Source organism: Schistocerca gregaria, chromosome 2, assembly GCF_023897955.1.
Source record: "Schistocerca gregaria isolate iqSchGreg1 chromosome 2, iqSchGreg1.2, whole genome shotgun sequence".
Taxonomy (NCBI): domain Eukaryota; kingdom Metazoa; phylum Arthropoda; class Insecta; order Orthoptera; family Acrididae; genus Schistocerca; species Schistocerca gregaria.
This window is the reverse complement of record NC_064921.1, coordinates 692,646,939-692,672,471: the sequence shown is the minus strand read 5'-3', so window position 1 is coordinate 692,672,471 and position 25,533 is coordinate 692,646,939. Positions and strand designations below refer to the sequence as shown.

Below are 25,533 nucleotides of genomic sequence, written 5' to 3'. Positions count from 1 at the left end.
CAAAGCGGCGAGCTGGAGTTCAGAACCAATCCTGTTAATATTCAAAGTGAGAAACATATATGCTTGCGTAGACAATTGAACTGGAACAAAACCTACAAAATTACAAAAACTTCTTCGAACGGAACTATGTACCAGTATGTATGGCAAAATCAATGGATGAAACGGAGGAAGAAGAAATGTGAACATCACCTCCATCTTACAACTGTTTTTTCTTCTTCCGTGATGAAACTCTGTCAGAATTGGATATGTTGTTTCCTGCGGATTCTCGGAACTGACGCTACCTCTTCCGGTTGTGTGGGTGGGGCATGCGGGAAGCCCTTCTGAGACTGAGAGGGAGAGACCTCCGCACTCCACTCGTCGACAGACAGGGGTTCGCGCATGGAGATTTGTTTGGTAACGATCGGGTCCTCCTGCCCTTGGTAATCAATCAAGTGATGCTCGTCAAGAGCTTGTGATGTGGAGGCGGCGACAGAAGACGTTCGAATAGTTTGGGAAACTGAGAGAACCGGAGAGGTATCCGATAGTGCCTGGGAATCAAGTGGCGTCCTGAAACAGATTCATTGACAGGTGGCACAGAAGAGACGGTCTGGATTATGGGACAATCGCCAGAGGACTTGTTAGTAACCACGTGATCAGGCCCAGAAGCACCTCGTCCAGGCCGGAGAAGAGGGTCCTTTGATGGAGGGCTATCCGAAGGATGAGCCAAAGGGAAAGTCCCTTCAACACTACAATTGTCCTGCGTTCTGCGACGTTTGTTTTGAATAACTGGGCCGACACCACGGGAGTGACGACGTTAATGTCCCTACGTGTGAGCCGGCCGCGGTGGCCGAGCGGTTCTAAGCGCTTCATTCCGGAACCGCGCGACGGCTACGGTCGCAGGTTCGAATCCTGTCTCTGGCATGGATGTGTGTGATGTCCTTAGGCTAGTTAGGTTTAAGTAGTTCTAAGTTCTAGGGGACTGATGATAGATGTCCCATAGTGCTCAGAGCCATTTGAACGATTTGAACCATTTGAACCCTACGTGTGGGCAGATGGGAAAAATTACGAGCATGATCTCTCAATTACCGGGGTCGACTCAGCTGCAGAACTCTGTGGGAGATCGGCTAAGGCCATTTTTTTACGCTGTTAGTAAGCGGGTTTCAATACCATCATACGACGCGGATAATTGGTACGGAGAGGCTGCTCTGATTGTAAATGAAGCAGGTTCCTTCCTGGTCAGTAAAATAACATGAACAGATAACTACATATCTTCAAGTGAGATGGAATATTTTTTGTAATCACCTTTTCTACCGACTAAGCCGCACGGAATTAGCCGAGCGGTCTAGGGTGCTGCAGTCATGGACTGTGCGGCTGGTCCTGGCGGAGGTTCGAGCCCTCCCTCGGGCATGGGTGTGTGTGTGTTTGCCCTTAGGATAATTTAGGTTAAGTAGTGTGTAAGCTTAGGGACTCATAACCTTAGCAATTAAGACCCATAAGATTTCACACACATTTGAATATATATTTTAACGACTAAGCACCACTATATACCTGTAAGCGGTGCTAAGCAAACATGCATTCTCTTCGGATGCTTCGTATATCACCTAGGGCAGAAGATTAAAAGTCCGAACATTTGTACAGGTCAATTCTGTATTCGTGAAAAGAACACCGTTCGGCGTTACCAAGGTTGTGTCGCGTCAGAGGGTTTCCAGTTCGAGCATTTGCTAATGAATAATGTCCTAGCTACAAAAGAGACCCTTTTCAGGGCCCACTTAATTTGTAAGATACTTTCTGTAGGCGAACTAACAGCTTCTGACGGGTTTGTTCCCGGTACGTCTCATCATGAGCTAACAATGGATGTGTCTGGACCAAGGCGGATTCGTCCCCAGGCAAACGGAGTGGAAGGCTAGCGCGCTACCACCGAGCGTGCTGGCCGCCTTGGACACATCGCGATGTCCAGCAGGCAAATCATTCGCGGTCACGCGTTGTCAAGAGCATCCGGTAACATGGCAATCCCGCGGCCAAACGGAGCGCGTGACGTCAAGTTTCCGTAGTTTAAATATTGTGCGTTGCCGACCTACAGCCGGCCGCGGTGGTCTCGCGGTTCTAGGCGCGCAGTCCGGAACCGTGCGACTGCTACGGTCGCAGGTTCGAATCCTGCCTCGGGCATGGATGTGTGTGATGTCATTAGGTTAGTTAGGTTTAAGTAGTTCTAAGTCCTAGGGGACTGATGACCACAGCAGTTGAGTCCCATAGTGCTCAGAGCCATTTGAACCATTTTTTTGCCGACCTACACAACATTAGTCATTCTGGTTCCTACTGGCGTCAGCTATCCAGGGTTAAAATTTAGTGACTCAATTTTTCTCCTCCGAGATATCTACACCGAATTGCCGTTGAGGAGTGAGACAATCTGGATCAACAGTGCCTTGATGAACTTGTGGATAGTATTCCACGACCAATACAGGCATGCATCAATACAAGAGAACGTGCTACCGGGTATTAGAGGTACCGGTGTGTGCAGCAATCTGGATCACCACCTCTGAAGGTCTCACTCTGTGGTGGTACAACACGCAATGCGTGGTTATTATGAGCAGTAAAAAGGGCGGAAATGATGTTTATGTTGATATCTATTCCAGTTTTCTGTACAGGTTCCGGAACTCTCGGAACCGTGTGATGCAAAGCTTTTTTTGATGTGTGTATTAACAGTGAAATCATAGAATCAGTTGATAGCTTTCTGTATTAAGAACAGTTTAAGAGAATGGTTGGCTGGACATCAGCACACATACATAGGAGAGTAGAAACGCTCCGGCATGCTTCTGGCAAACTAAATAGGATTAAAAAAAATAGCTTACGATGTGCTTTCATAGCACTGTTTACAGTCAGGCTGTACTAGCGATCTTCAGTTACGGGAGTCAGTCATCCACTTTTAATGTGAAAAACATTCGAAACTAAGAGTGGCTCGGCTAACAATGGAAACAGCTTATTGGGAGCGGCTGTGAGAAACGGTAAAACAACCAAATGGAACATTTAACGGCATGCGAGAGACGATATAATTATGATCCTAAAGATAGTGCAATGTCGATGGACAGGACATGTAGACAGGCAGATGGATGAATGATACACCAAGTGAATTTTTTGGTGGATTGCAAGACATATGGAAAGACAGAGAAGACGGCATGATGGAAGATGGGTAGATAGCCTTAGAGAAGTTGCACAAACGGTGTAGATGCCTATAGCCCAACATCATAATGTATTGGCGAAACGTAGAGGATCCTTTGTCGGCAGTGAAGGCTGAATCACCGATTATGAAGATGGAGACCAAGAACGAATTTTTTTTTATATCAATGTGATCTGTGAGCCACACCAGTCACTTTCACCCTAATCCTCGTACTTAGGGATGTGAATGCGTTGACGAATCTCTCCCCTTTTCTTCCTCAATATTTCGAGAAAGGAACTAGCTGTCATTGTCGTGTTGGGTGGAGTCCGATCGCGTTTAACACCATCACTCGAAGCACCCGATCCACGAGACTAAGACAGGCCTCGAGAAACCGAACAGAAAAAAGGAACCGTCACCCGAAGCAGTCGATTGAAAGTAGATGCCATAACCTACCTAAAGCTACATTGATTAGACGTTGCAAGCTTTAGATTCTTTTACGTTATCTGAATTTTGTTCGACAAAATATTGATGTTATTTTACTGATTCTATTACATCGGCGTACTACTCTGAAAACCACTGTTGGGTGCATGGCATAGCTTACCTAGTACCTGTCCAGGTAGCCGCGCGTGTTAACACGACAGCTTTGGGTATGATGAGGTTTGCCGGCCTGGATCGAATCCGCCCAGCGGACGAACGAGGAGGGGTAGGTGAGCTGGCCGGCCTAAATGTGGTTTTTAGGCGTTTACCACATCCCACAAGGTGAATAGCGGGCTGGTTTTTACATTCCGCCTCAGATTCAAGCTGCACAAACATTTAGAAGATTTTCTTACACTTCCACACAGAATTCACTCCCGAAGCAAAGAGGTAGGGAACACTACTTCTGTCCTGTGGTGTGAATAGGAGACGGATGACCGTAGCTGTTTGGTCTCTTGAAACATTTACTCAGTGGCGGTGGTTAGTATTGTACCACATGTTAGTGTTTCTTCCCTTCCAATGGCGTACGGGGCGAATGCTGTAATGTCTGTAATTTTGTCCTTATGATTCATACCGTAGCGACACATAGAGTCCGTATAATATCTCAGGATTCATCACTTGTGACTGGCTCTTGAAACCTTGTAGACCGCCTTTCGCGGGATAATTTGTGTCTATCTTCAAGCATCAGCCAATTAAGGTGTTTCCACCAGTCCGTGACACTCTACGGTAATTGAGAGCCGCGCGGGTTTAGCCGAGAGGTCTATGGTGCTGCAGTCATGGAGTGTCCGGCTGGTCCGGGAGGAGGTTCGAGTCCTCCCTCGGCCATGGGTGTGTGTGTTTGTCCTTAGGATAGTTTAGGTTATGTAGTGTATTAAAAAACTAGAAACCCGCCTCGATTGTGTAAAAAGCACCTAGTGTTAACCTTCTTCAGAACAATAAAACCCGCAAGTGCCTAAGAAGTCCTTTGTCAATGATTAAAAGAACACCACAGCTATACATTTATAAACGAATAAAAGGGAAAAACACAAACAGTACATGTGTACAAGGTCTGAACCACTACTTAACTTAAGCGTGTAACCTGCACCTCACACCGACCTATGTTCGATGGACCATGACCCGCCATAACTGCCAAAGTAGTGTGTAAGCTTAGGGACTGATGACCTTAGCAGTTAAGTCCCATAAGATTTCACACACACTTGACCATTTGGTAGTTCAGATAAACGCTGAACATCCACGCAGCACTTCTTTGAGTGCGTTGAATAGCCCCTATTAGTTCAACTTGGTATGACTCCCTCACCCATAAGCAATATTCTAGGGTACGTTGTACGAGTGACTTGTATGCAGCCTCTTTTTTAGACATTGCATGTCGCCGATATTGTACCAATCAACTGCATGAGCATACATCATCGTTCCATTTCATATCTCTACAAAGTGTTACATCCCGATATTTGTATGAGTCGACAAATACCAACTTTGGTTCATTAATAATGTAATCATAGGATACCTTATTTTTCTTCGTCTTGTGAAGTTCATAATTTAACATTTCTGCATATTTGAGGAAAGCTGTCATTTTGACCACTCTGACATACCATTAAGATCCGCTTGGACAATGTACAGCTTTTTTGTTCGGATAATATTCATTACAAATAACTCTGACACCTGCCGGGTCATACTGATCTCAGACTTATTTATTCATGTCATCAATTTAAAGACGTCCTTGTTGTTCCTGCTTGATTTGTTACTTTGTTGTCTAACACTGTGGCACAGACATCACATACCGATGGCACCGATTTCAAGCCATTACAATGAATTTCCTGCCTGCAGAACAGAGTATTATCTGAAATTCACGCATGACAGCTCTCACTCTATATTAGCTCACTATTGTCATCAGTTAGTCGGACTTCCACGCGTTCACAGGGCGGAAGATATATAACGTTCGTCCCATAACTTGGTGCCCTTTTTTTGTTTTCATTTTCGGAGAAATTACGGGAGGACCTCCACATTTTTCACATCCGACCCGGCACAGCATTTAGCACGACGTGGGGGCGTATAATTTCGTCATTTCAATTCAATGGCGTGCGTTGTATATGGAGTACTATTCAATCGAACGTGAAATAGCGAGCGCAGCTGCGGAGAGGAATCAGCGCGGGCGAAATTAATTTTTCGCTGGGAGCCGTCTCTCGGGCCCGCTCCGCCGCAGCCAGCGCAGCATTGACACTGCATTACCGAAGACGGTGCGTGAGTTATTGCGCTCATCTGCAGCACGAGGATGAGAAATGTTGATTCAATACAGACGCGAATGCGGCACCGTGGACGCAGGGACGCGGGGACGTGGCGAAATTAAATTTGGACACCAATCTCTTGATGTCGATGGCAATGGGCGGCGTCTCATATATCGTGAATACAACGGTGATTCCCTCCGGGTGTTCGCTCTAGTTACCGGGCTGCACGCCACATTGTGTACGCAGATTTCATCAGGTTCCAGAGGCAGCTGCGGGTGTAGAAACTCTTTCATTGCAGCGAGAGGAGGAAAATGTAATCTGTGCCCGGACAGGGACACAATCTTGCAAACCTTATAGGTAGCGGAGGAAAATTGACTTTATAGATTCGGATTCTTTCATTTCCAGTAGGCAAGGTAGTATAAAATAGTACCTATTGCTTTTGTCAGTGTCAGTATGAAATACCGTATATCTTAGTAGAGCAAATCATTGTACTCTCGTCTTTACGGAGTTTTAACAAAGTATCAAACGACTTCCAAACGGGTAAATTTTTATTAACACTGCATACATGATCTTACCATCCCTCAAACAGAGCGGTTCCAGACGACATCGTACCTGGATGTGACTTTCTCCCTGCGGAAGAAATGATACGTTAAAGTTCTAGAGAATGATTGCCCATGCTCACAAGATGCTGTCCGCCGTCAGTATGAGACCAACTCATCGGCCTCACAGATCTCGATTTAGGTAAACCCTGACGCTTGTTTGCTAAAAAATGCTAAATGAACCCCCTTTTTCAGGCCGTTGCTGCCGAGCTGTTCTAGGCGCTTCAATCTGGAATCGCACGACCGCTACGGCCGCAGGTTCGAATCCTACCTCGGGCATGGATGTGTGTGTGTCCTTAGGTTAGTTAGGTTTAAGTAGTTCTAAGTTCTCGGGGACTGATGACGTCAGATGTAGTGTCCCATAGTGCTCAGAGCCATTTCAACCATTTGAACCTCTTTTCCTCTTCCTCCTCATAACTATACGATTACGTGTACCTATCCCATGCGTAGCACAAACTACGTTTACTTCCTCCATTTCTTTATGTCTTGTGACTAGGGCCTCCCGTCGGGTAGACCGTTCGCCGGGTGCAAGTCTTTCGATTTGATGACACTTCGGCGACTTGCACGTCGATGGGGAGGAAATGATGATTAGGACAACACAGTCCCTGAGTGGAGAAAATCTCTGACCCAGCCGGCAATCGAAACCGGACCCTTAGGCTAGACATTCTGTAGCGCTGACCACTCAGCTACCAGGGGCGGACTACTTTCGCCATGAAATGCTCGATATCATCAATAACCCACATTTTCTCTTATTTTCATGTACCAGAAATTTGTTTTGATTTTATTACGAACGGTAATTAAACAGGTTGGTTGGATGGTTGTTTTGGGGAAGGAGACCAGACAGCGTGGCATCGGTCTCGTCGGATTAGGGAAGGACGGGGAAGGAAGTCGTCCGTGCCCTTTGAAAGGAACCATCCCGGCATTTGCCTGGAGCGATTTAGGGAAATCACGGAAAACCTAAATCAGGATGCCCGGACGCGGGATTGAACCGTCGTCCTCCTGAATGCGAGTCCAGTGTCTAACCACTGCGCCACCTCGCTCGGTATTAAACAGGGGATTCGTTCTAGAACGACCTTAATCTGTTATGTAACTGATCTAGAATTCTCATTAATGATTTAAGCGACCATCAGGGCCTATTCTGTATCATTTTTCATTTATACCACGAAATTCACTGCCATTGTTTGCGTAGCATCTGCTTCGCTCTTCATTTTGGTAGCTGCAACCGCTGTGTATGTCTACAATTACAAACGCCACCATTTTAATGTATGCGTTTGAAATTAAATCACGTCGTTGAAACTTCAAACTCTTCTTTTGGAGATGACGAGAGTATCGTATGCCTAAGTTCAAAATTGATTTAAAAATTGCCTTAATATTTGAAAATAATGTACAAACGCCCTGTTTTGTAATAACGACCTGTTAATTAATGATGTATGAAATTACGTTTTTTTAATGAACGACATGTCACAAGAGGTGCAAACTATCTCTCTACTTTCTTCACACTTGCAGTAGCACTGCAAGTAGGATGCGTTAAGTTGTGGTGAGATGTGAGAAAAAAGTGCATTCGAACATACACAAATAGCAATAGCTATAGTCTTTCTATATGTACAGTCATCCCTATTGCTGAGACAATTAACGTAATATGGGACCAAATTCTGTAATTTCTCATGGCATAAATTTGACACCGATGATGATACCACGCATGACGGTTTTTTTGTCGTTTTCTCAGTGTTACTGAAGAGTCACCATAAAACACGAGGGTTGGAACTTATTTATTTACAGCTCGTACGAAATAAATACGTGTTTCGAAGTTTTGCTGACCTTCAAAGTAGTTACCAGCATTCTGTATAACCCGTTGCTAGTGAAGTGAAAGTCGTGGGATACTCTTAGCAGTGCTAACTGTGTTGATAGTTCGAGCGGCGCGGTCTATTGCCCGACGAATTTGTAGCAGTGCTGAAGCGAATGGCGTGAAGTGTTTCCTTCAGTTTAGAAATCGAGTTGAACTCACGAGGCCTTACGTCAGGGGAGTTCAGTACGTGGTATAGCACTTAGCACTCTCATCAGTCAAACAAATCAGTAACAGCTTGCACTGCACGTGCTTGAGCATTAACCTGCAAAATGATGGTCAATTCCTACAAAAGTGTCATCACTTCTGTCTCTAAGCTGGTCGTAGGTTGTGTTCCAAAAATGAACAGCATAGAGACAGAAGTGAAGACACTTTCTGCAGGACCTGACCCTGCAAGCTGTTACGGATTTGTTTGACTGATGGGACTGCTAAGTGCTATACCACCTACTGAACTCCCCTGACGTAAGGCCTCGTGAGTTCAACTCGATTTCTAAACTGAAGGAAACACTTCACGCCATTCGCTTCAGAACTGCTACAAATTCGTCGAGCAATAGATCGCGTCGTTCCAACTATCAACACAACTGGCCCTGCTAAAAGTATCCTACGACTTCCACATTGCTGGCAATGGGCTATACACAATGCTGATGACTACTTTGAAGGTCAGTAAAACTTCGAAACACGTATCTATTTCGTACGAGCTGTAAATATATAGTTGCCACTTTTACTTCCAACCCTCGTAGTTGGTCCCTCTAGTCGCTCCAAAAAATGCTTTCAATTTCTCATAAAATATTCATGATCGCTCTGTTCAGTCATTGTTTTAGAAACCACATACTAACCAGTGGTTCATTCATTATCTCGTCCCCGTCATGGACATGACTATCAACGATTGGCATGAGTTGCAAATTCAATAACCACTGGAAAATTTCTACTCTTCTGTCATGTGCGCAAATGAACAAAGTGGCGTTCTGTGACACAACAGGTGGGAAACCTGTTTTGTAATAGATTTTGGCAAATTAAAGGAAATGATCAAAAAACAATATAACAGCATCTTTTGGCAAATAAATTTTCTTGCCAAGTACTGATATTGAAACAGCGGAGTTCCAGCAACTTCCACTATTAAGGCCACACACCGTCAGGTGGCTTGCGGAGTATGGATGTAGATGTAGATGTAGATGGGAGTCGGTCGCATTGCTCCAAGACATATCCGCAGACATCGCAGTTGCGTAATGCCAATTTCATGATCCACCCATTTGCACATGTAATCACTGACTGCGCAGTCGATGCCCTTGTAAGTATGCGATCAAGAGAATTTTATGGTGTGAATTCTGCACCCTATAAATTTCCAGCAACAGATGTCATTCCGTTAATGATTTCCCGGATTTTACTCAAATGTTTGAGCGCAGCGAAAACAAGAGTCCCTACAAATTACACAATAGGGATTCTGTCTACTTCTGCACAAAAATTTATAATTGCTTTAAAATAATCAGGGCAACGAAGAAAGACTTTGTTAGTGACTTGAAGGTTAATAGAAATACTTGACGAACAGCTGCTGGTAGCTCAAAACTGGTCATCCCTTCGAGGCCTAGCTATTTTGCACACAGTTGGCTGATATGTAACTGCCCAATAGCCCTCCTTCGAACCAAGTGCTAGATTCAGGATCTTTCGCGATTGGAAGACATTAGCAAAGTAAGTAGGGTATCAGTAAGGCCATGCGCTCTGAACAAAAATTTAAAATTAAAAAAATGGAAAAAGTCGGTGAAACGTTTTGTAAAATGAATTGTCTAAAAGTAAGAAATTAAATAGATTATTGAAACACTTGATGCATCTTTGAATGATCTTTGAAATCGTGTACAAGAAATAAAGTGTGTCAGGTTATTTCTAATCTGTTTTACTTCATACTTTTAGACAAATTATTTCACAAAACATTTTATTGTTTTTTTCCAGCTTTTTATCTTCATCAGACGAGGCTTATGATCAACCCATGCTAAGGGCATGTCAAATACTATACGTCAGCCGCATGGCTTTCAGGCCAAAAATAAAAAAAATACTGTACATAAAAACTCCCTCTAGTCACTTGGTGCAAGGAGAGACGTCCTAACAACATGTCTGAGCAATTCGACAGTACCCTGCTGCAAGCAGTGAACTGCTGGAGATTACTCAGATGAAACTGTTACGTTTCTAACGTTCCACCAGCGATTTAATTCGTAAATATTTGAGGCGCTGTTGTTTCTTAAACCAAGCGTTGTACTCAGGTCAAACTATAAACATAGTTAGCTGTTGCTGGAGCTTACCGTAGCAGGATCTTAAACTAGTAGTCAATTTTATTTCGCTTTTCTGAAGTTTAGAGAGAAGTATTTGAAGTAAAACTCATCTTTGACAACTATATATTACTAATTCTTCAATTACATTGAATAAGGAAATGTTAGTTTTTATCTATCTATGAAGAGTGTATTTTATACTCATAAAGCATAACAATATTACCTGCCTGTTCAGAGGGCCATATTCGTTTACGCATGAAACTAGAACTGAGCTAATTACTTGAAGCATGTTTTTGACAGCTGTTTCGCATTGCACTTCCATATATCTGAGGCATTTTTGCATTGTTAGGCCCTGTTGTGCCTTACTCTGTGATACGCCCACAGAACTCTGAAAGTTTTACAGTACAGCCATCTTTTGATGCAAACAAGTAAGAGCAGCATAACAGCAGCAGCTAATTTTATTTCAAATTTTTATATTTTGAGAAAAAGCAATTAAAGTAAAACACATTTTGAACAACTATGTGTTACTAACTGTGTCTCTACATCTTGTTACACTTTAGAGATGAATGTGCGTCTCTTGAAAGTGTCTTGCATGTGGCCGTAGCTTTTGTCTGTCTGCCAAGGTTCGTGACACTTATGGGTAGGGTTACTCCCACTCGCGGTAGCTGTTCATATTCAGACGACGATGTGAAACAGGGCGGGCAGGATTAAGTAATTTCCTTGCGCTGCTTATTACACCCACACTGCGCAGGGCCCGTTGAGACTCCCGAGGCTTACATTAGCGGTTCAGTCGCACGCTAAGTTCGCGCTTATGTTGCGTGCTGAGTGCCTAGTGGCGTGCGCGGATCAAGAGCCGAAACATCATGCTCTTGTTTATAAACCACGTAGGATCTTGTTGAAGATGAAGATGAAATGGGAGATATGATACTGCGTGAAGAGTTTGACAGAGCACTGAAACACCTAAGTCGAAACAAGGCCCCGGGAGTAGACAACATTCCATTAGAACTACTGTGAGCCTTGGGAGAGCCAGTCCTGATAAAACTCTACCATCTGGTGAGCAAGATGTATGAGACAGGCGAAATATCCTCAGACTTCAAGAAGAATATAATAATTCCAATCCCAAAGAAAGCAGGTGTTGACAGATGTGAAAATTACCGAACTATCAGTTTAATAAGTCACAGCTGCAAAATACTAACGCGAATTCTTCACAGACGAATGGACTCCGTAGAAATATTGGAACACGTGAGGCGAAATATCGTCAGACTCCAAGAAGAATACACTAATTCCAAATTCAAAGAAAGCAGGTGCTGACAGGTGTGAAAATTACCGAACTATCTGTTTAATAAGTCACAGCTGCAAAATACTAACGCGAATTCTTTACAGACGAATGGATTCCGTAAAAATATTGGAACACGCAATACTGACCCTACGACTTATCTTCCAAGAAAGATTAAGGAAAGGCAAACCTACGTTTCTAGCTTTTGACAATGTTGACTGGAATACTCTCTTTCAAATTCTGAAGGTGGCAGGGGTAAAATACTGGGAGCTAACGGCTATTTACAATTTGTACAGAAACCAGATGGCAGTTACAAGAGTCGAGGGACATGAAAGGGAAGCAGTGGTTGAAAAGGGAGTGAGACAGGGTTGTAGTCTCTCCCCGATGCTATTCAATCTGTATATTGACCAAACAGTAAAGGAAACAAAAAAAAATTCGGTGTAGGTATTAAAGTCCATGGAAAGAAACAAAAACTTTCAGGTTCGCCGATAACATTGTAATTCTGTCAGAGGCAGCAAAGGACTTAGAAGAGCAGTTGAATGGAATGGGCAGTTTCTTGAAATAAGGGTATAAGATGAACATCAACAAAAGCAAAACGAGGATAATGAAATGTAGTCGAATTAAGTAGGGTGATGTAGTCGAATTAAGTCAGGTGTTGTAGATTAGGAAATGCAACACTTAAAGTAGTAAAGGAGTTTCGCTATTTGGGGAGCAAAATAACTGATGATGGTCGAAACAGAGAGATATAAAATGTAGACTGGCAATGGTAAGGAAAGCATTTCTCAAGAAGAGAAATTTGTTAACATCGAGTATAGATTTAAGTGCCAGGAAGTCGTTTCTGAAAGTATTTGTATGGAGTGTAGCCATGTATGTAAGTAAAACGTGGACGATAAATAGTTTAGACAAGAAGAGAAAAAAAGCTTTCGAAATGTGGTGCTACAGAAGAATGCTGAAGATGAAATGGGTAGATCACATAACTAATGAGGAAATATTGAATAGGATTGGGGAGAAGAGGTGTTTGTGGCAGAACTTGACTAGAACAAGGGATCGGTTGGTAGAACATGTTCTAAGGCATCAAGGGATCACCAATTTAGTACTGGAAGGCAGCGAGGAGGGTAAAAATCGTAGATGGAGACCAAGAGATGAATACACTAAGCAGATTCAGAAGGATGTAGGCTGCAGTAGGTACTGAGAGATGAAGAAGCTTGCACAGGATAGAGTAGCATGGAGAGCTGCATCAAACCAGTCTCAGAACTGAAGACCACTACAACAAACAACGTTCTTGTTATGAACAATATTTCTGTTAAGTCACCAGTATTTACAGTTCTCTGAACTCTTTTAAACACAAAATGTGTTACAGCCAACCACCTCTATAAAACGTTTTGCGTATTCCAATCTTTGTCTTCTATTACAATTTTTTCAGTTTGAGGTCTAGAAAATAATTCCTTGATCATATGCGGTTTTCCTTGGATTCTGTCTTTGGTTAATCGTTCAAGGATCTCTTATTCTAACTTCATCCGACCACATTATTTTTAATAACTGTCAATTGAAGATGTTGCATTTGAAATTGCTCCAGCTTGTTCTTCTCCGATTTCCCCTGGACCGTTTAAGCTTCTATGTACAGAGTATCACACACAGGGATTTATACAGTTTTAAGTCACATGGATACCAACAAAAGTACTGGTTAGTTAGTTAGCTAGTTAGTTAGTCACATGCTCCATATATCATTTGAATGAATCTTTTATCGAAATGATGTTGAACGATTCAATTTACAGGATATCTATAAGTGATTAATGTTAACATTAATGAACATATAATTATTTTTAGTGCTACTCATGGGCCTACTTTTTTTCTACTACCGGCCAGTTTTGAGTGGAAACTCGTCAATGAAATAGAAGGAAATTGGAAATTTGTGGTGAGGTCTTATGGGGCCAAACTGCTGAGGTCATCGGTCACTAAACTTACACACTACTTAATCTAACTTAAACTAACTTACGCTAAGGACAGTACACACACCCACGCTCTAGGGAGGACTCGAACCTCCGTTGGGGGGAGCCGCGCGGACCGTGACAAGACGCCCCTGACCGCGCGGCAACCACGCGCGGCGAAGTAGGAGGAGTTGTCCAGGAGAAATGATTTTAAATTATCTTTAGAACTTGCTTCGCTACCTGGCAGACATTTTGTGATATCGGACAAAGTGCAAAAAATTTTTGTTGCTGCATACTGAATTCCCTTCTGAGCTACTGATAGCTTTTTCAGAGGGTAATAAAGGTCTTTTTTTTTCTAGTGATGATGTTTCACTGTTGTTCAATATGTTCTCCATTGGCAGCAGTACTATGTCTGCAAAGCTGGGAAACAGATCGACACACATATTGCCATTGCAATGGATACACCGGCAGTCACAATCGTCTCACTCATATCGTCGAGCGTATGTGGATTTGTGGCGTAGACCGGGTCCTTCAAAGTTCTCCACAGAAAGAAGTCCTAACAGCGTTAGATCGGGAGGAAGAAACACGATCCTTGTCTCGATACGTCGATGAACGACTGGTAAAAAATCGTTCCCACAACATGGTAAGGTACTTCACACCTGTCACAGTTCCTTCAAAATGAATGGCCCTGTTAAGTCCTCTGACAGACATATCACAACAGACTGTTAACCCAGGAACATTAACAACTCGTTCTTGCATAACATGAGGATTATTCTTGCTCAGTACACACACTTATAGCGATTGATGGCTCCATTCACTTTAAATACTCCCTGCTCCGAGCAAATAATGACAAGTCAACTATCCGCTACCGAAAATACACTCCTGGAAATTGAAATAAGAACACCGTGAATTCATTGTCCCAGGAAGGGGAAACTTTATTGACACATTACTGGGGTCAGATACATCACATGATCACACTGACAGAACCACAGGCACATAGACACAGGCAACAGAGCATGCACAATGTCGGCACTAGTACAGTGTATATCCACCTTTCGCACCAATGCAGGCTGCTATTCTCCCATGGAGACGATCGTAGAGATGCTGGATGTAGTTCTGTGGAACGGTTTGCCATGCCATTTCCACCTGGCGCCTCAGTTGCACCAGCGTTCGTGCTGGACGTGCAGACCGCGTGAGACGACGCTTCATCCAGTCCCAAACATGCTCAATGGGGGACAGATCCGGAGATCTTGCTGGCCAGGGTAGTTGAATTACACCTTCTAGAGCACGTTGGGTGGCACGGGATACATGTGGACGTGCATTGTCCTGTTGGAACAGCAAGTTCCCTTGCCGGTCTAGGAATGGTAGAACGATGGGTTCGATGACGGTTTGGATGTACCGTGCACTATTCAGTGTCCCCTCGACGATCACCAGAGGTGTACGGCCAGTGTAGGAGATCGCTCCCCGCACCATGATGCCGGGTGTTGGCCCTCTGTGCCTCGGTCGTATGCAGTCCTGATTGTGGCGCTCACCTGCACGACGCCAAACACGCATACGACCATCATTGGCACCAAGGCAGAAGCGACTCTCATCGCTGAAGACAACACGTCTCCATTCGTCCCTCCATTCACGCCTGTCGCGACACCACTGGAGGCGGGCTGCACGATGTTGGGGCGTGAGCGGAAGACGGCCTAACGGTGTGCGGGCCCGTAGCCCAGCTTCATGGAGACGGTTGCGAATGGTCCTCGCCGATACCCCAGGAGCAACAGTGTCCCTAATTTGCTGGGAAGTGGCGGTGCGGTCCCCTACGGCACTGCGTAGGATCCTACGGTCTTGGCGTGCATCCGTGCGTCGCTGCGGTCCGGTCCCAGGTCGACGGGCACGTACACCTTCCGCCGACCACTGGCGACAACATCGATGTACTGTGGAGACTTCACGACCCACGTGTTGAGCAATTCGGCGGTACGTCCACCCGGCCTCCCGCATGCCTACTATACGCCCTCGCTCAAAGTCCGTCAACTGCACATACGTTTGACGTCCACGCTGTCGCGGCATGCTACCGCGGTTCCTGGTGTGTCCGCTGTGCCGTGCGTGTGATCATTGCTTGTACAGCCCTCTCGCAATGTCCGGAGCAAGTATGGTGGGTCTGACACACCGGTGTCAATGTGTTCTTTTTTCCATTTCCAGGAGTGTATATTCACAAAATCCGAGGCGCCTATCCGTATCGTGCTCATCCATCGCCTGAGGCAACCTGGGAATGTAGGGTTTCCATTATGCTTTTGGTGAACACTTGATTTACTTATATCTGATTCCCGCGCCGTTAGGGATCTTTTATAAGCTTGTACCGCTGCCTGCACAACTCTTTCGTCCGCTACTGATTTCTTCCTGCCATGCCGTCCCTGCTTCAGGTCAAGCTAGCTTACTTCCCTCTCAGATACGCCGCTAATTTAGTTATTGACGTTGTATCAGTACCAAAACGGAGGACAAGTTTCGACCCATCTTAATACTTCCGTGCAGTTACTGGCAATTGAAGATAAACGAAATACAAACAAATGAATTGCTATACGCACTAGTCGTGGGAGCACCATGTACTCACAACTGGGTCAGGTTCTCTTTAATACATCTTCAGTTACTTAAGGTCAGACAGTACAAACTCTTTTGTGGGACCCCCTGTATTCATATGGTCTATATGATTGGTTTTAGAAACTTCTTCGTCACACTGTATTTCATTCCAGTATGGCTCCTTCCCTGAAGAGGCATTTCCTCGATTGCGACAGTTTATTTCAAATGTCAATAATGCCATGTTGCCATGTAACCATTGTTTGCTACGTGATGTTTATCAGCGACATCTGTCTATCCGCTAAGGATGTTGCTGTGATTATCCTCATACAAATTACATAACAGTGTGACTCATAAATTAGTATGATAGGTCGTTAATTATTGAGCGTTTGTTCTACTTCATCCAAAAGATTTACTTAATTCTGCTGCTCACATAGCTGTTCTTAACTCTAGGAACTGAACGGTTTATTTCCCTAAATCAACTGATTTCTAACAGGGAAGACATTTCTTTCCTCAGGTCACGCAGTGAACTACAGAAACATTTTTCTTTTGATTTTGCCTAACTGTGGTAGATACTTATTTTACAATTGTTCTATACACATCACAAAAAGTTTTGCATCACTCCGGTTCCCAGAACTCCTGAACACAGACGTTGACTATGGATATTGTATCACAGACATAGTCCTTTTAAACCTGCCCAAAGATGTAAACAACCATGCATGGGCAGCTCTTATTAGACGAAGGGGATCCGACAGCCGATCAGTTCCAGTCATTCTAGCAGGAAGGAGGTACACGGTTCGTAGTGTCTGTAGTTCAACCATGCCTAGACGGTCAATACCGCGGTTCGATCGCGTCCGCATTGTTACTTTGTGGCAACAAGGGAAGTGTCTAGGAATCTCGGAGTGAACCAAATCGGTACTGTTCGAACCCGCAGGAGATGCAGAGAGACAGGAACTGGCGATGACATGCCTCGCTGACGACCCCCAATGGCTACTATTGCAGTGGACGACCACTACCTATGGATTAAGGCTCGGAGCAACCCTGACAGCAAAGCCACTATGTTCAATAGAGCTTTTCATTCAGCCACAGGACGTAGTGTTACGACTCATACTGTGCACAATAGGTTGCATGATGCGCAACTTCACTTCCGACGTCCATGGCGAGATCAATCTTTGCAACCATGACACTATGCAGCGCGGTACAGATGGACCAACAACATTCCGAATGGACTGCTCAGGATTGGCATCACGTTCTCTTCACCGACAAATGTCGCATATCTACATCTACATCTGCATCCATACTCCGCAAGCCACCTGACGGTGTGTGGCGGAGGGTACCTCGAGTACCTCTATCGGTCCTCCCTTGTATTCCAGTCACGTATTGTTCGTGGAAAGAAAGATTGTCGGTATGCGTCTGTGGGGGCTCTAATCTCTCTGATTTTATCCTCACGGTCTCTTCGCGAGATGTACGTAGGAGGGAGCAATATACTGCTTGACTCTTCGGTGAAGGTATGTTCTCGAAACTTCAACAAAAGCCCGTGCTGAGCAACTGAGCGTCTCCCCTGCAGTCTTCCACTGGAGTTTATCTATCATCTCCATAACGCTTTCGCGATTACTAAATGATCCTGTAACGAAGCGCGCTGCTCTCCGTTGGATCTTCTCTATCTCTTCTATGAACCCTATCTGGTACGGATCCCACACTGCTGAGAAATATTAAAGCAATGGGCGAACAAGTGTACTGTAACCTACTTCCTTTGTTTTCGGAGTGCATTTCCTTAGGATTCTTCCAATGAATCTCAGTTGGCATCTGCTTTACAGACGATCAACTTTATATGATCATTCCATTTTAAATCACTCCTAATGCCTACTCCCAGATAATTTATGGAATTAACTGCTTCCAGTTGCTGACTTGCTATATTGTAGCTAAACGATAAGGGATCTTTCTTTCTATATATTCGCAGCACATTACTCTTGTCTACATTGAGATTTATGTCTTCAACCAGACAATCGTCGGAAACTTGTTTGAAGGCAATCCGACCAGGTTGAACGTCTTAGACGCACTGCCCAGCGAGTGCAGCAAGGTGGAGGTTCCCTGACGTTTTGGGGTTGGCATTATGTGGGGCCGACGTATGCCGCTGTTGGTTATGGAAGGTGCCGTAACGGATGTACGATACGTGGAGGCCATCCTCTGACTGACGGTGCAACCATATCGGCAGCATATTGGCGAGACATTCGTCTTCATGGACGACAATTCGAGCCCCCATCGTGCACATCTTTTCAATGACTTCCTTCAGGATAACGACATCGCTCGACTAGAGCGGTCAGCGTTTTCTCCAGACATGAACCCTATCGAACATGACTGGGATAGTTTGAAAAGAGCTGTTTATGGACACCGTGATCCACCAACCACTCTGGGGGATCCACGCCAAATCGCCGTTGAGTAGTGTGACACTCTGGACCAACGGTGTGCTGATGAACTTGTGGATAGTATTCCACAACCAATACAGGCTTGCATTAATACAAGAGAACGTGCTACTGGGCATTAGAGGTACCAGTGTGTACAGAAATCTGGACCACCACCTCTGTAGGTCTCGTTGTATGGTGGTATAACAGGCAATGTGCTGTTTTCATGAGCAGTAAAAAGGGCGGATGTGATATTTATGTTGATCTCTATTGCAATTTTCTGTACAGGTTCCGGAACTCTCGGAACTGAGGTGATGCAAAACTTTCTTTCTTTGATGTGTGTATATTTTAATTACCTAGCCGATTTCTCTTACTGCAAACGCATTCGTATTTGATATTCCTGTCTGGCTCACATCCTTGTCTGCACGTCAAACTACACGGACAAGGGAGCTATAAAAACTTAGCAAGTTGTTTTATCAGGGTAACTACGAAAATCGTGCTACGAGAGTAGCAGAGGCGTGAGCGCAAAGAAAAGTATCTGACTAAGCAGAAATTTGAGTCCAAAGTTTCATTGGAACAGTAAGTAGAGTACCAGTTTACAGTGTCTGAAATATGAACAGTTTGTGAAATATAAATAATGTTTTCAGACGGGTATACGAATCTCACTGTACGATAAGGAGAATCAGAGAGCACTCTAGTGTTATTTACGTTTTTATCCGTTGACTTTAATGTGTCAGTTTATCACCAGCTGAATCATAATGATCATGAGTAGCGGTACATTTATGCACACATGGGGTTTTATCGGGCAGTACCCATATGATTATTGGGCTTAGATACAGGAATTATTTTCGCAGAAGCAATGATCGCAAAAAAGTAAATAAAAATCTTTGTTGGCTGTGAACGGTGGAACTCATAGATAAAGGAATATGAATTGTTGGTGTGCAACATTGCGGATTTTGTCATTGTGTCGCGTCGCAACTAGTGCGCAATCGCCCATTTGTCTATTAAAAGCTTTACTTCAGAATGTATGTGGGCTGCAGTGTAAGCCAGTAGAGTATTATACGGTCAGTAACGGACGAGTTGTGTCCTGCAGACTGACGTCACAACCATCTGTTGCAGCTGCGCGTGTGAAAGCAGTGGAGTAGCGCTGGCAGGCCCCTTAAATTATACGAAACTAAAAATATTAATAACTAATAAAGGAATAACCTGAGGAATGTCATATTTGATGTACAACCTTCTATTGTGAAAACAAACAATATGTCAAAGTCTAAGATCAAAACTAGTTGTATTTTGGAAGTTAGTAAAATTCCATAAAAAACGTAATTTTCCGACAGTCAAGAATTTAAACAAATACAGTGATGTAATAGTTCACCTACAGTGACTATGCACGATGATCTGATAACACTTTCAGTGTTCATATATAAATTAGGAAAGGTTTCAGTTTCAGAAAACCTCTGTGACTTTCCTGTAATAATAATTTCAAGAATTCTAAGTAAATATGTGTATTGTGTGTTAGGGTGTGTGTGAATGAGAATGCGTGCGTGAGAGTATGTGGGACGCTAGGAATTATTAAAAATCATTCATGTAATTCTCTACAGGAACTGGCAAGTGTTCCAACTCTGTAACGTGGGAACGAATCCACTAGTGGTTCCCCTACTAGTGAATGTCGGATGTGCAAGTATGTATGCTTATGTATAAGACAGCCGGAACATTCGTGACTACATAATAAGTTTCCAGATGTAGTGTAAAGCTTATAGTTCATTTTGTTTTGTTTATTTAATAAGAGAGTTTTGTGTTACTTTATTTGATGACGTCAATGAGCCTAGAGAAGTGGTTGGTGCTTGCTAGATTTTGGCGCGAACCGCGCCCTAGAAGTGAGTTCTCATTGGTCGTAAGTGCTTACAGCCAATGAGAAGCGAGACGGTTGGCCGCCTAGCGAGGAGATATAGTTTTGAGTAGTGGGAGAGTGAGAAGAGAGTGGCGAGCTAGCTTTGATTGGAGGCGGTTATGCTGGATATGACTTTTCACATTATGTGTAAGATTAAGTCTTGGGATGACTTCCGCGTTATGGTCCAGTGTTAATGGTATCTGGTAGTGACCAGAAACTGTTTATGAAAACTTTACTGTGTTGTGATAATTCTTTCCGACGAAATCGCGAGTGAACTTTGAATTATATAGCGTAGCGCTACTGAGTATATTCTGAGTAGTTTATGGCGAGCATAAACTTTTACTGAAGACAACCACTGAATATCGTGTGCAGAAGTAATTGGCCGATCATTGACTGTGTTACAAGTAATTGGTTTCGGAATTTGGGAAGGTAAAACTTCTGGCTGTTTTAGGTATAGTGATAATTGTGAGCAGAAACTTTAGTAATTTTCGTAAATGTGGGCTGATGATCCTGCTTAACGGCAATAAAGACCTATTGAAGGTTTAAATTTGAACTTCATGTTTAAAGTACGAGTGACATCACCTTTCCGAATCATTTCTTTAAAGCACATAGAAAATTTTCAGCAAATTTTACTTATAGCGGCCTCCGTCGTGTAGCTATGAGGTTACAGTTTCCTCAACACTGCTTTTCTGTGATCTTGTAAGTAGCTGCAGTCAGGAGTTTACGTGCGAAGATCTACCCCTGTAAAGAGGTAGGTGAACAAAAATTATAAAAGAAATTGCATTGCAGCAGCAACGTATAATCCATTGCAATTGGTGCATCGCACGCACGCACGTAAAAAATCCGTCGCAATTGCTCCCTACGTTTTTAATGAGACACCAACAAGTCGTACATATTCTTTATGAATTGTCCTAGGGTTTGACTGAGGACGTATGAAAGTGTGAGGCAGCTTTACGATAGGTCCTCGGTTAGCATTATCGTGAAATTAGACGTTTGCTCATCAGTAGTCCCCTCATTGGCAGATACATCATCCACTGTCGAACGGTCACAGGTTCATGTGGTGACTCTATTGAACTTATTCTACACCATTGTGTATGAAAACTAAAAGCACATTAGAATCACGAGTGCCAACGTTGCACTGTGGTCTGTACGCTGTTGTTCCACTGTGGATGAAATTGAGGAATTACCGAACCACATTATTTTGTACGGTATCTATGTTACTGTCTTCCTTTTCTTTTCTTTATTACGTAAGAACTACATTTTCAGATACCACAAAATGAGGCTGACGTTAAATTTCCTGTAGAAGCTAGATTATGCACTGCCTGAAAAGCCTTATCCCCTGCACTGTTCGGATACGGCGATTCAGTTTATAACAACAGTAGTCCCTTTGAATTTCTGACAGGTGCTACTTTTGATAATTGGTCAAGAAACATTAGCCGCTTCCATTTGCATGCCACGCAGTATATTGATCTAATGAGCTGTACCGAGGCGTAAACAGCAGTCAGTTTAAACACGCACTTGTGAAAATCAGATCGTATTTGCACGCAGGTCCTGCGCAATGACGCGTTCAACACGACAGATGTACAAGAAGTAAATTAAATAAGCTGTAGATTTCAAACATTTTATTTTAACACAGACGTAGAAGATAAGAGGAGTGACAAAAGGAGAGCAGAGTTTTCGTATTGCTGGAACAGCCCTGTCAACCGCAGAAAATTTTGTACATAAACTTCGCCGTGGATCTGGAGGCGAAGCATTAATTTATACACTTATTAGAAACATATATCAAGGACTGAAGGCCACTGATGCTGTTTTTACCAAGGGTGTTAGTTTATTTACAAAGTTCTGCTTGTTGCATCAATATGACAAAGGGAAATCCTACACAATTCACCTGTGATGGCTGCTCTTTAGTAAACGGGTAATCACGAGATTGTGAAGAGGCTCAGTACTGAAAATTAAAATAAGAGAAATCTCTCTATTTACCTCTCATTCACAATGTTTGTTATGTTGGGCGTATGTGATGTACCTATGAAATGTGTTAAGGTAACACGATCTATTTTCAAACGGCTCCTTGTCAATGATTAAGAGAACAGCTAGACCTTGGCAAATTTTTGAGTAATTATCTACAGCTGGACTAGAGCTGCCGTGTGGAAATATAGTATCGACAACATTTTCTTTTTTTTTAATAAGAAGGAATAAGTAAATAGAATACTCACCATCTGTCAGTGGTAGTCTGGGTCTGTAGGTGATATCTGAAAAAGAAAGAATTATCATAAATTGTGTTGAGCCCAATAAAATAAAGTGTGTGTCCTGGCTTTCCTATCACTTATCTGTTATTGAATTACGCCTATTGGGGACGCTATGTTGCTCTTCAGCCTTTTAAATAAAACTAAAAGACGTATAAACCATAATTCATTGAATTAAACAATCATCGTAACATGGTGGTGGTGTAAACCTTTAACCAATCAGGATAAGTGCGGGGTGGGTTTCTGGTAACTTTCTTTTAGGTAAAGGATTTGGATACAAATGTTAGGTCGCAGCATATTTTGCATCAGTAACAATAACGGATGTGAGTATCAAAATGAACTAGTTATCATATGCAAATAACTATGGTGGACAGGATATGTTGGTAGACAGGGAAGTGTGAGCTGCACCCTACATTTGTGACTTCGTAACGTGGTGGAAAGGTGAGGTCAGTAAGATAAGTTACTGAATGAAACCAGTTTGCTATTACCAGTTACTGTTTTTATTTCCACAACGTGTTTCAGACGTTTGAACCTCCATCATCTGCTGGATTTATGTGTATTAATATGGAACTTATGGGTTTTGTGTCGGCTTTGGGGTAACCTGGGGCACTGCCTAATGGAGAAAGACAAAGCACTGATCCAGAAGGTAAATATAAATGTGAATTTAAATAACTCCACTTCCAGCAGTCACATCGTCCTTTCTCTATCTTAATGCATCACATATACACTGTTACAGGCGGTCGAAGTGGCCGAGCGGTTCTAGGCACGTCAGTCCGGAACCGCGCACAACTGCTACGGCCGCAGGTTCGAATCCTGCCTCGGGCATGTATGTCCTTAGGTTAGTTATGTTTAAGTAGTTCTAAGTTCTAGGGGACTCATGACCTTAGATGTTAAGTCCCATAGTGCTCAGAGCCATTTGAACCATTTGAACACTGTCACACTTGGTAAACGAAGATGGTACCTACAAACTAATAAGTGCAAATAATATATAGCAATACAGAAACACTATTTCAAAATGCAAAGAACATAACAGAAATACCGAAACATTATTTCAGAGCAAGTCTTAAAGCATCGTGGAAATTTTTGGTTGTGTGGTGTAAATATTTGCAGTGGTACCCAAATTCTTTGCTGAAAAGTTTATTAGCCTATACTTTGTACGCATTTACACAATCTGGTTGTTTGTTGAAAAGATTAAGTTGAAACGTCCCCTTAGAAAAATTATACACGACAGTGCTTAAACTGAAACACAATAGTTTTTAGCGCAACGCAATCTGACTTCCAAAAATTCCTACGAAAGAATGGCCCTGACTAACATTAACCTATACGTTTCACAAATCACTTACCTCACAAAAATCTTCGTTACTCAAGCTACTGCAATACAGCGAGCGCCACTACTGCCAGCAAAATAAAAGATTCAAACTACGGAAGTCACTAACTACTGAGGCACAGTTAGCAAATGAAAGATTTTAATAGAGAACAAACAATGTATTTACCTTAATAGTCATAATATATATATCACTTCATGACACCAATTCTTACAAATTTCAAAACTCCGCCATCTCTCTCCCCACGTCCACCACTGCTGGCGGCTCACCTCCAACTGCGCAACGCTACGCGCTGTTAGCATCCAGCTGCCTCTGCTCAACACTACAATGGCAGACAACAATGCAAACTAAACACACACTGCGCACAGCAGAGCCAGTGATTTTTCATACCGAGCGCTAAGCGGCGTTACCAATAAGAAAACCTAAACAGCCTACTTACAAAGTGTAATAATTATGTTGTCAACCGTAGAAAATTTTGTACATAAATAGCAAGTCCGGGGTTCAGACGTAGAAGATGAAATGAGTGACAGAAGGAGAGCAAAGTTTTCGTATTGCCGGAACTTTGTGTTTGTTAAGATTACATCCATTGCATGTTATAATTAAGTAAATTATGTAAATGTTGAAGTGACACACTGGTAAGGAATTGTAAACATACAGATGAATATACTCTCCATAGACCCATTATCTGAAATAGTGTTTTGCTTTTTATCACTAGACAGAGCCACAGATTACCCAAAGTCGTAACACAACAAATAAATGGCATTATAATACACACAGATCCACCTGATGATGGAGGTTTGAACCTTTTAAACGCGTTGTGGAAATAGAAAACAGTGACTGAACTTTATCGTTCATTTGATATGAATATCACTCACGGTAAGGCTAACCTAAAATGTTCATAGTTAAAAACAAGTTACCTTTGACAGACAGTGCATGAATCCACCGTTTGGAACACGGTGATGGTTAAATTAAAATCATACTGTGGATGGATACGGAATACTTGTAAATGGAAGGCAGTTGGCTATTTTGGTATAAGTCCGGTGGCAGGCCTGGAGTATCAGTGACAGTAATATCGATGGTGTACCTGGTACTTGATGAATTGTACGAACTTCATGAACTGATAAACGATATGTGAGAGGAACTTTAACTGGATATGGAAACTCAGGAGGAATGGACTTCACGTCATTCACCATTTGAGGATTTCGTCAAAATCACGAAACTTCTTTGTTTGGGAGTGGAAGAGGGGAGGAGGGAAGAGGTTCATGTCACATGTATATGGTTTACGTGATAAAGTATCTTATACCACAATATTTACGCAAAGTAACAATTACGTAACTTGATATTGGTTTTTGGAGTTGTTGAACTTAATACTTAACAAATTTA

General features: G+C 43.0%; 1 protein-coding gene across 6 annotated transcripts in view; it reads right to left on the bottom strand.

Annotated features, from left to right (window-relative positions):
* LOC126334777 (agrin-like) overlaps positions 1-25,533 on the bottom strand; it is an 884,963-nt gene that overhangs the window by 338,439 nt on the left and 520,991 nt on the right. For all 6 annotated transcript variants that reach the window (XM_049997373.1, XM_049997372.1, XM_049997377.1 and 3 more), the window contains one exon: positions 22,796-22,831. In XM_049997373.1, coding sequence (XP_049853330.1) covers positions 22,796-22,831 — 36 coding nt within the window. The remainder of the gene's footprint in view (positions 1-22,795; positions 22,832-25,533) is intronic.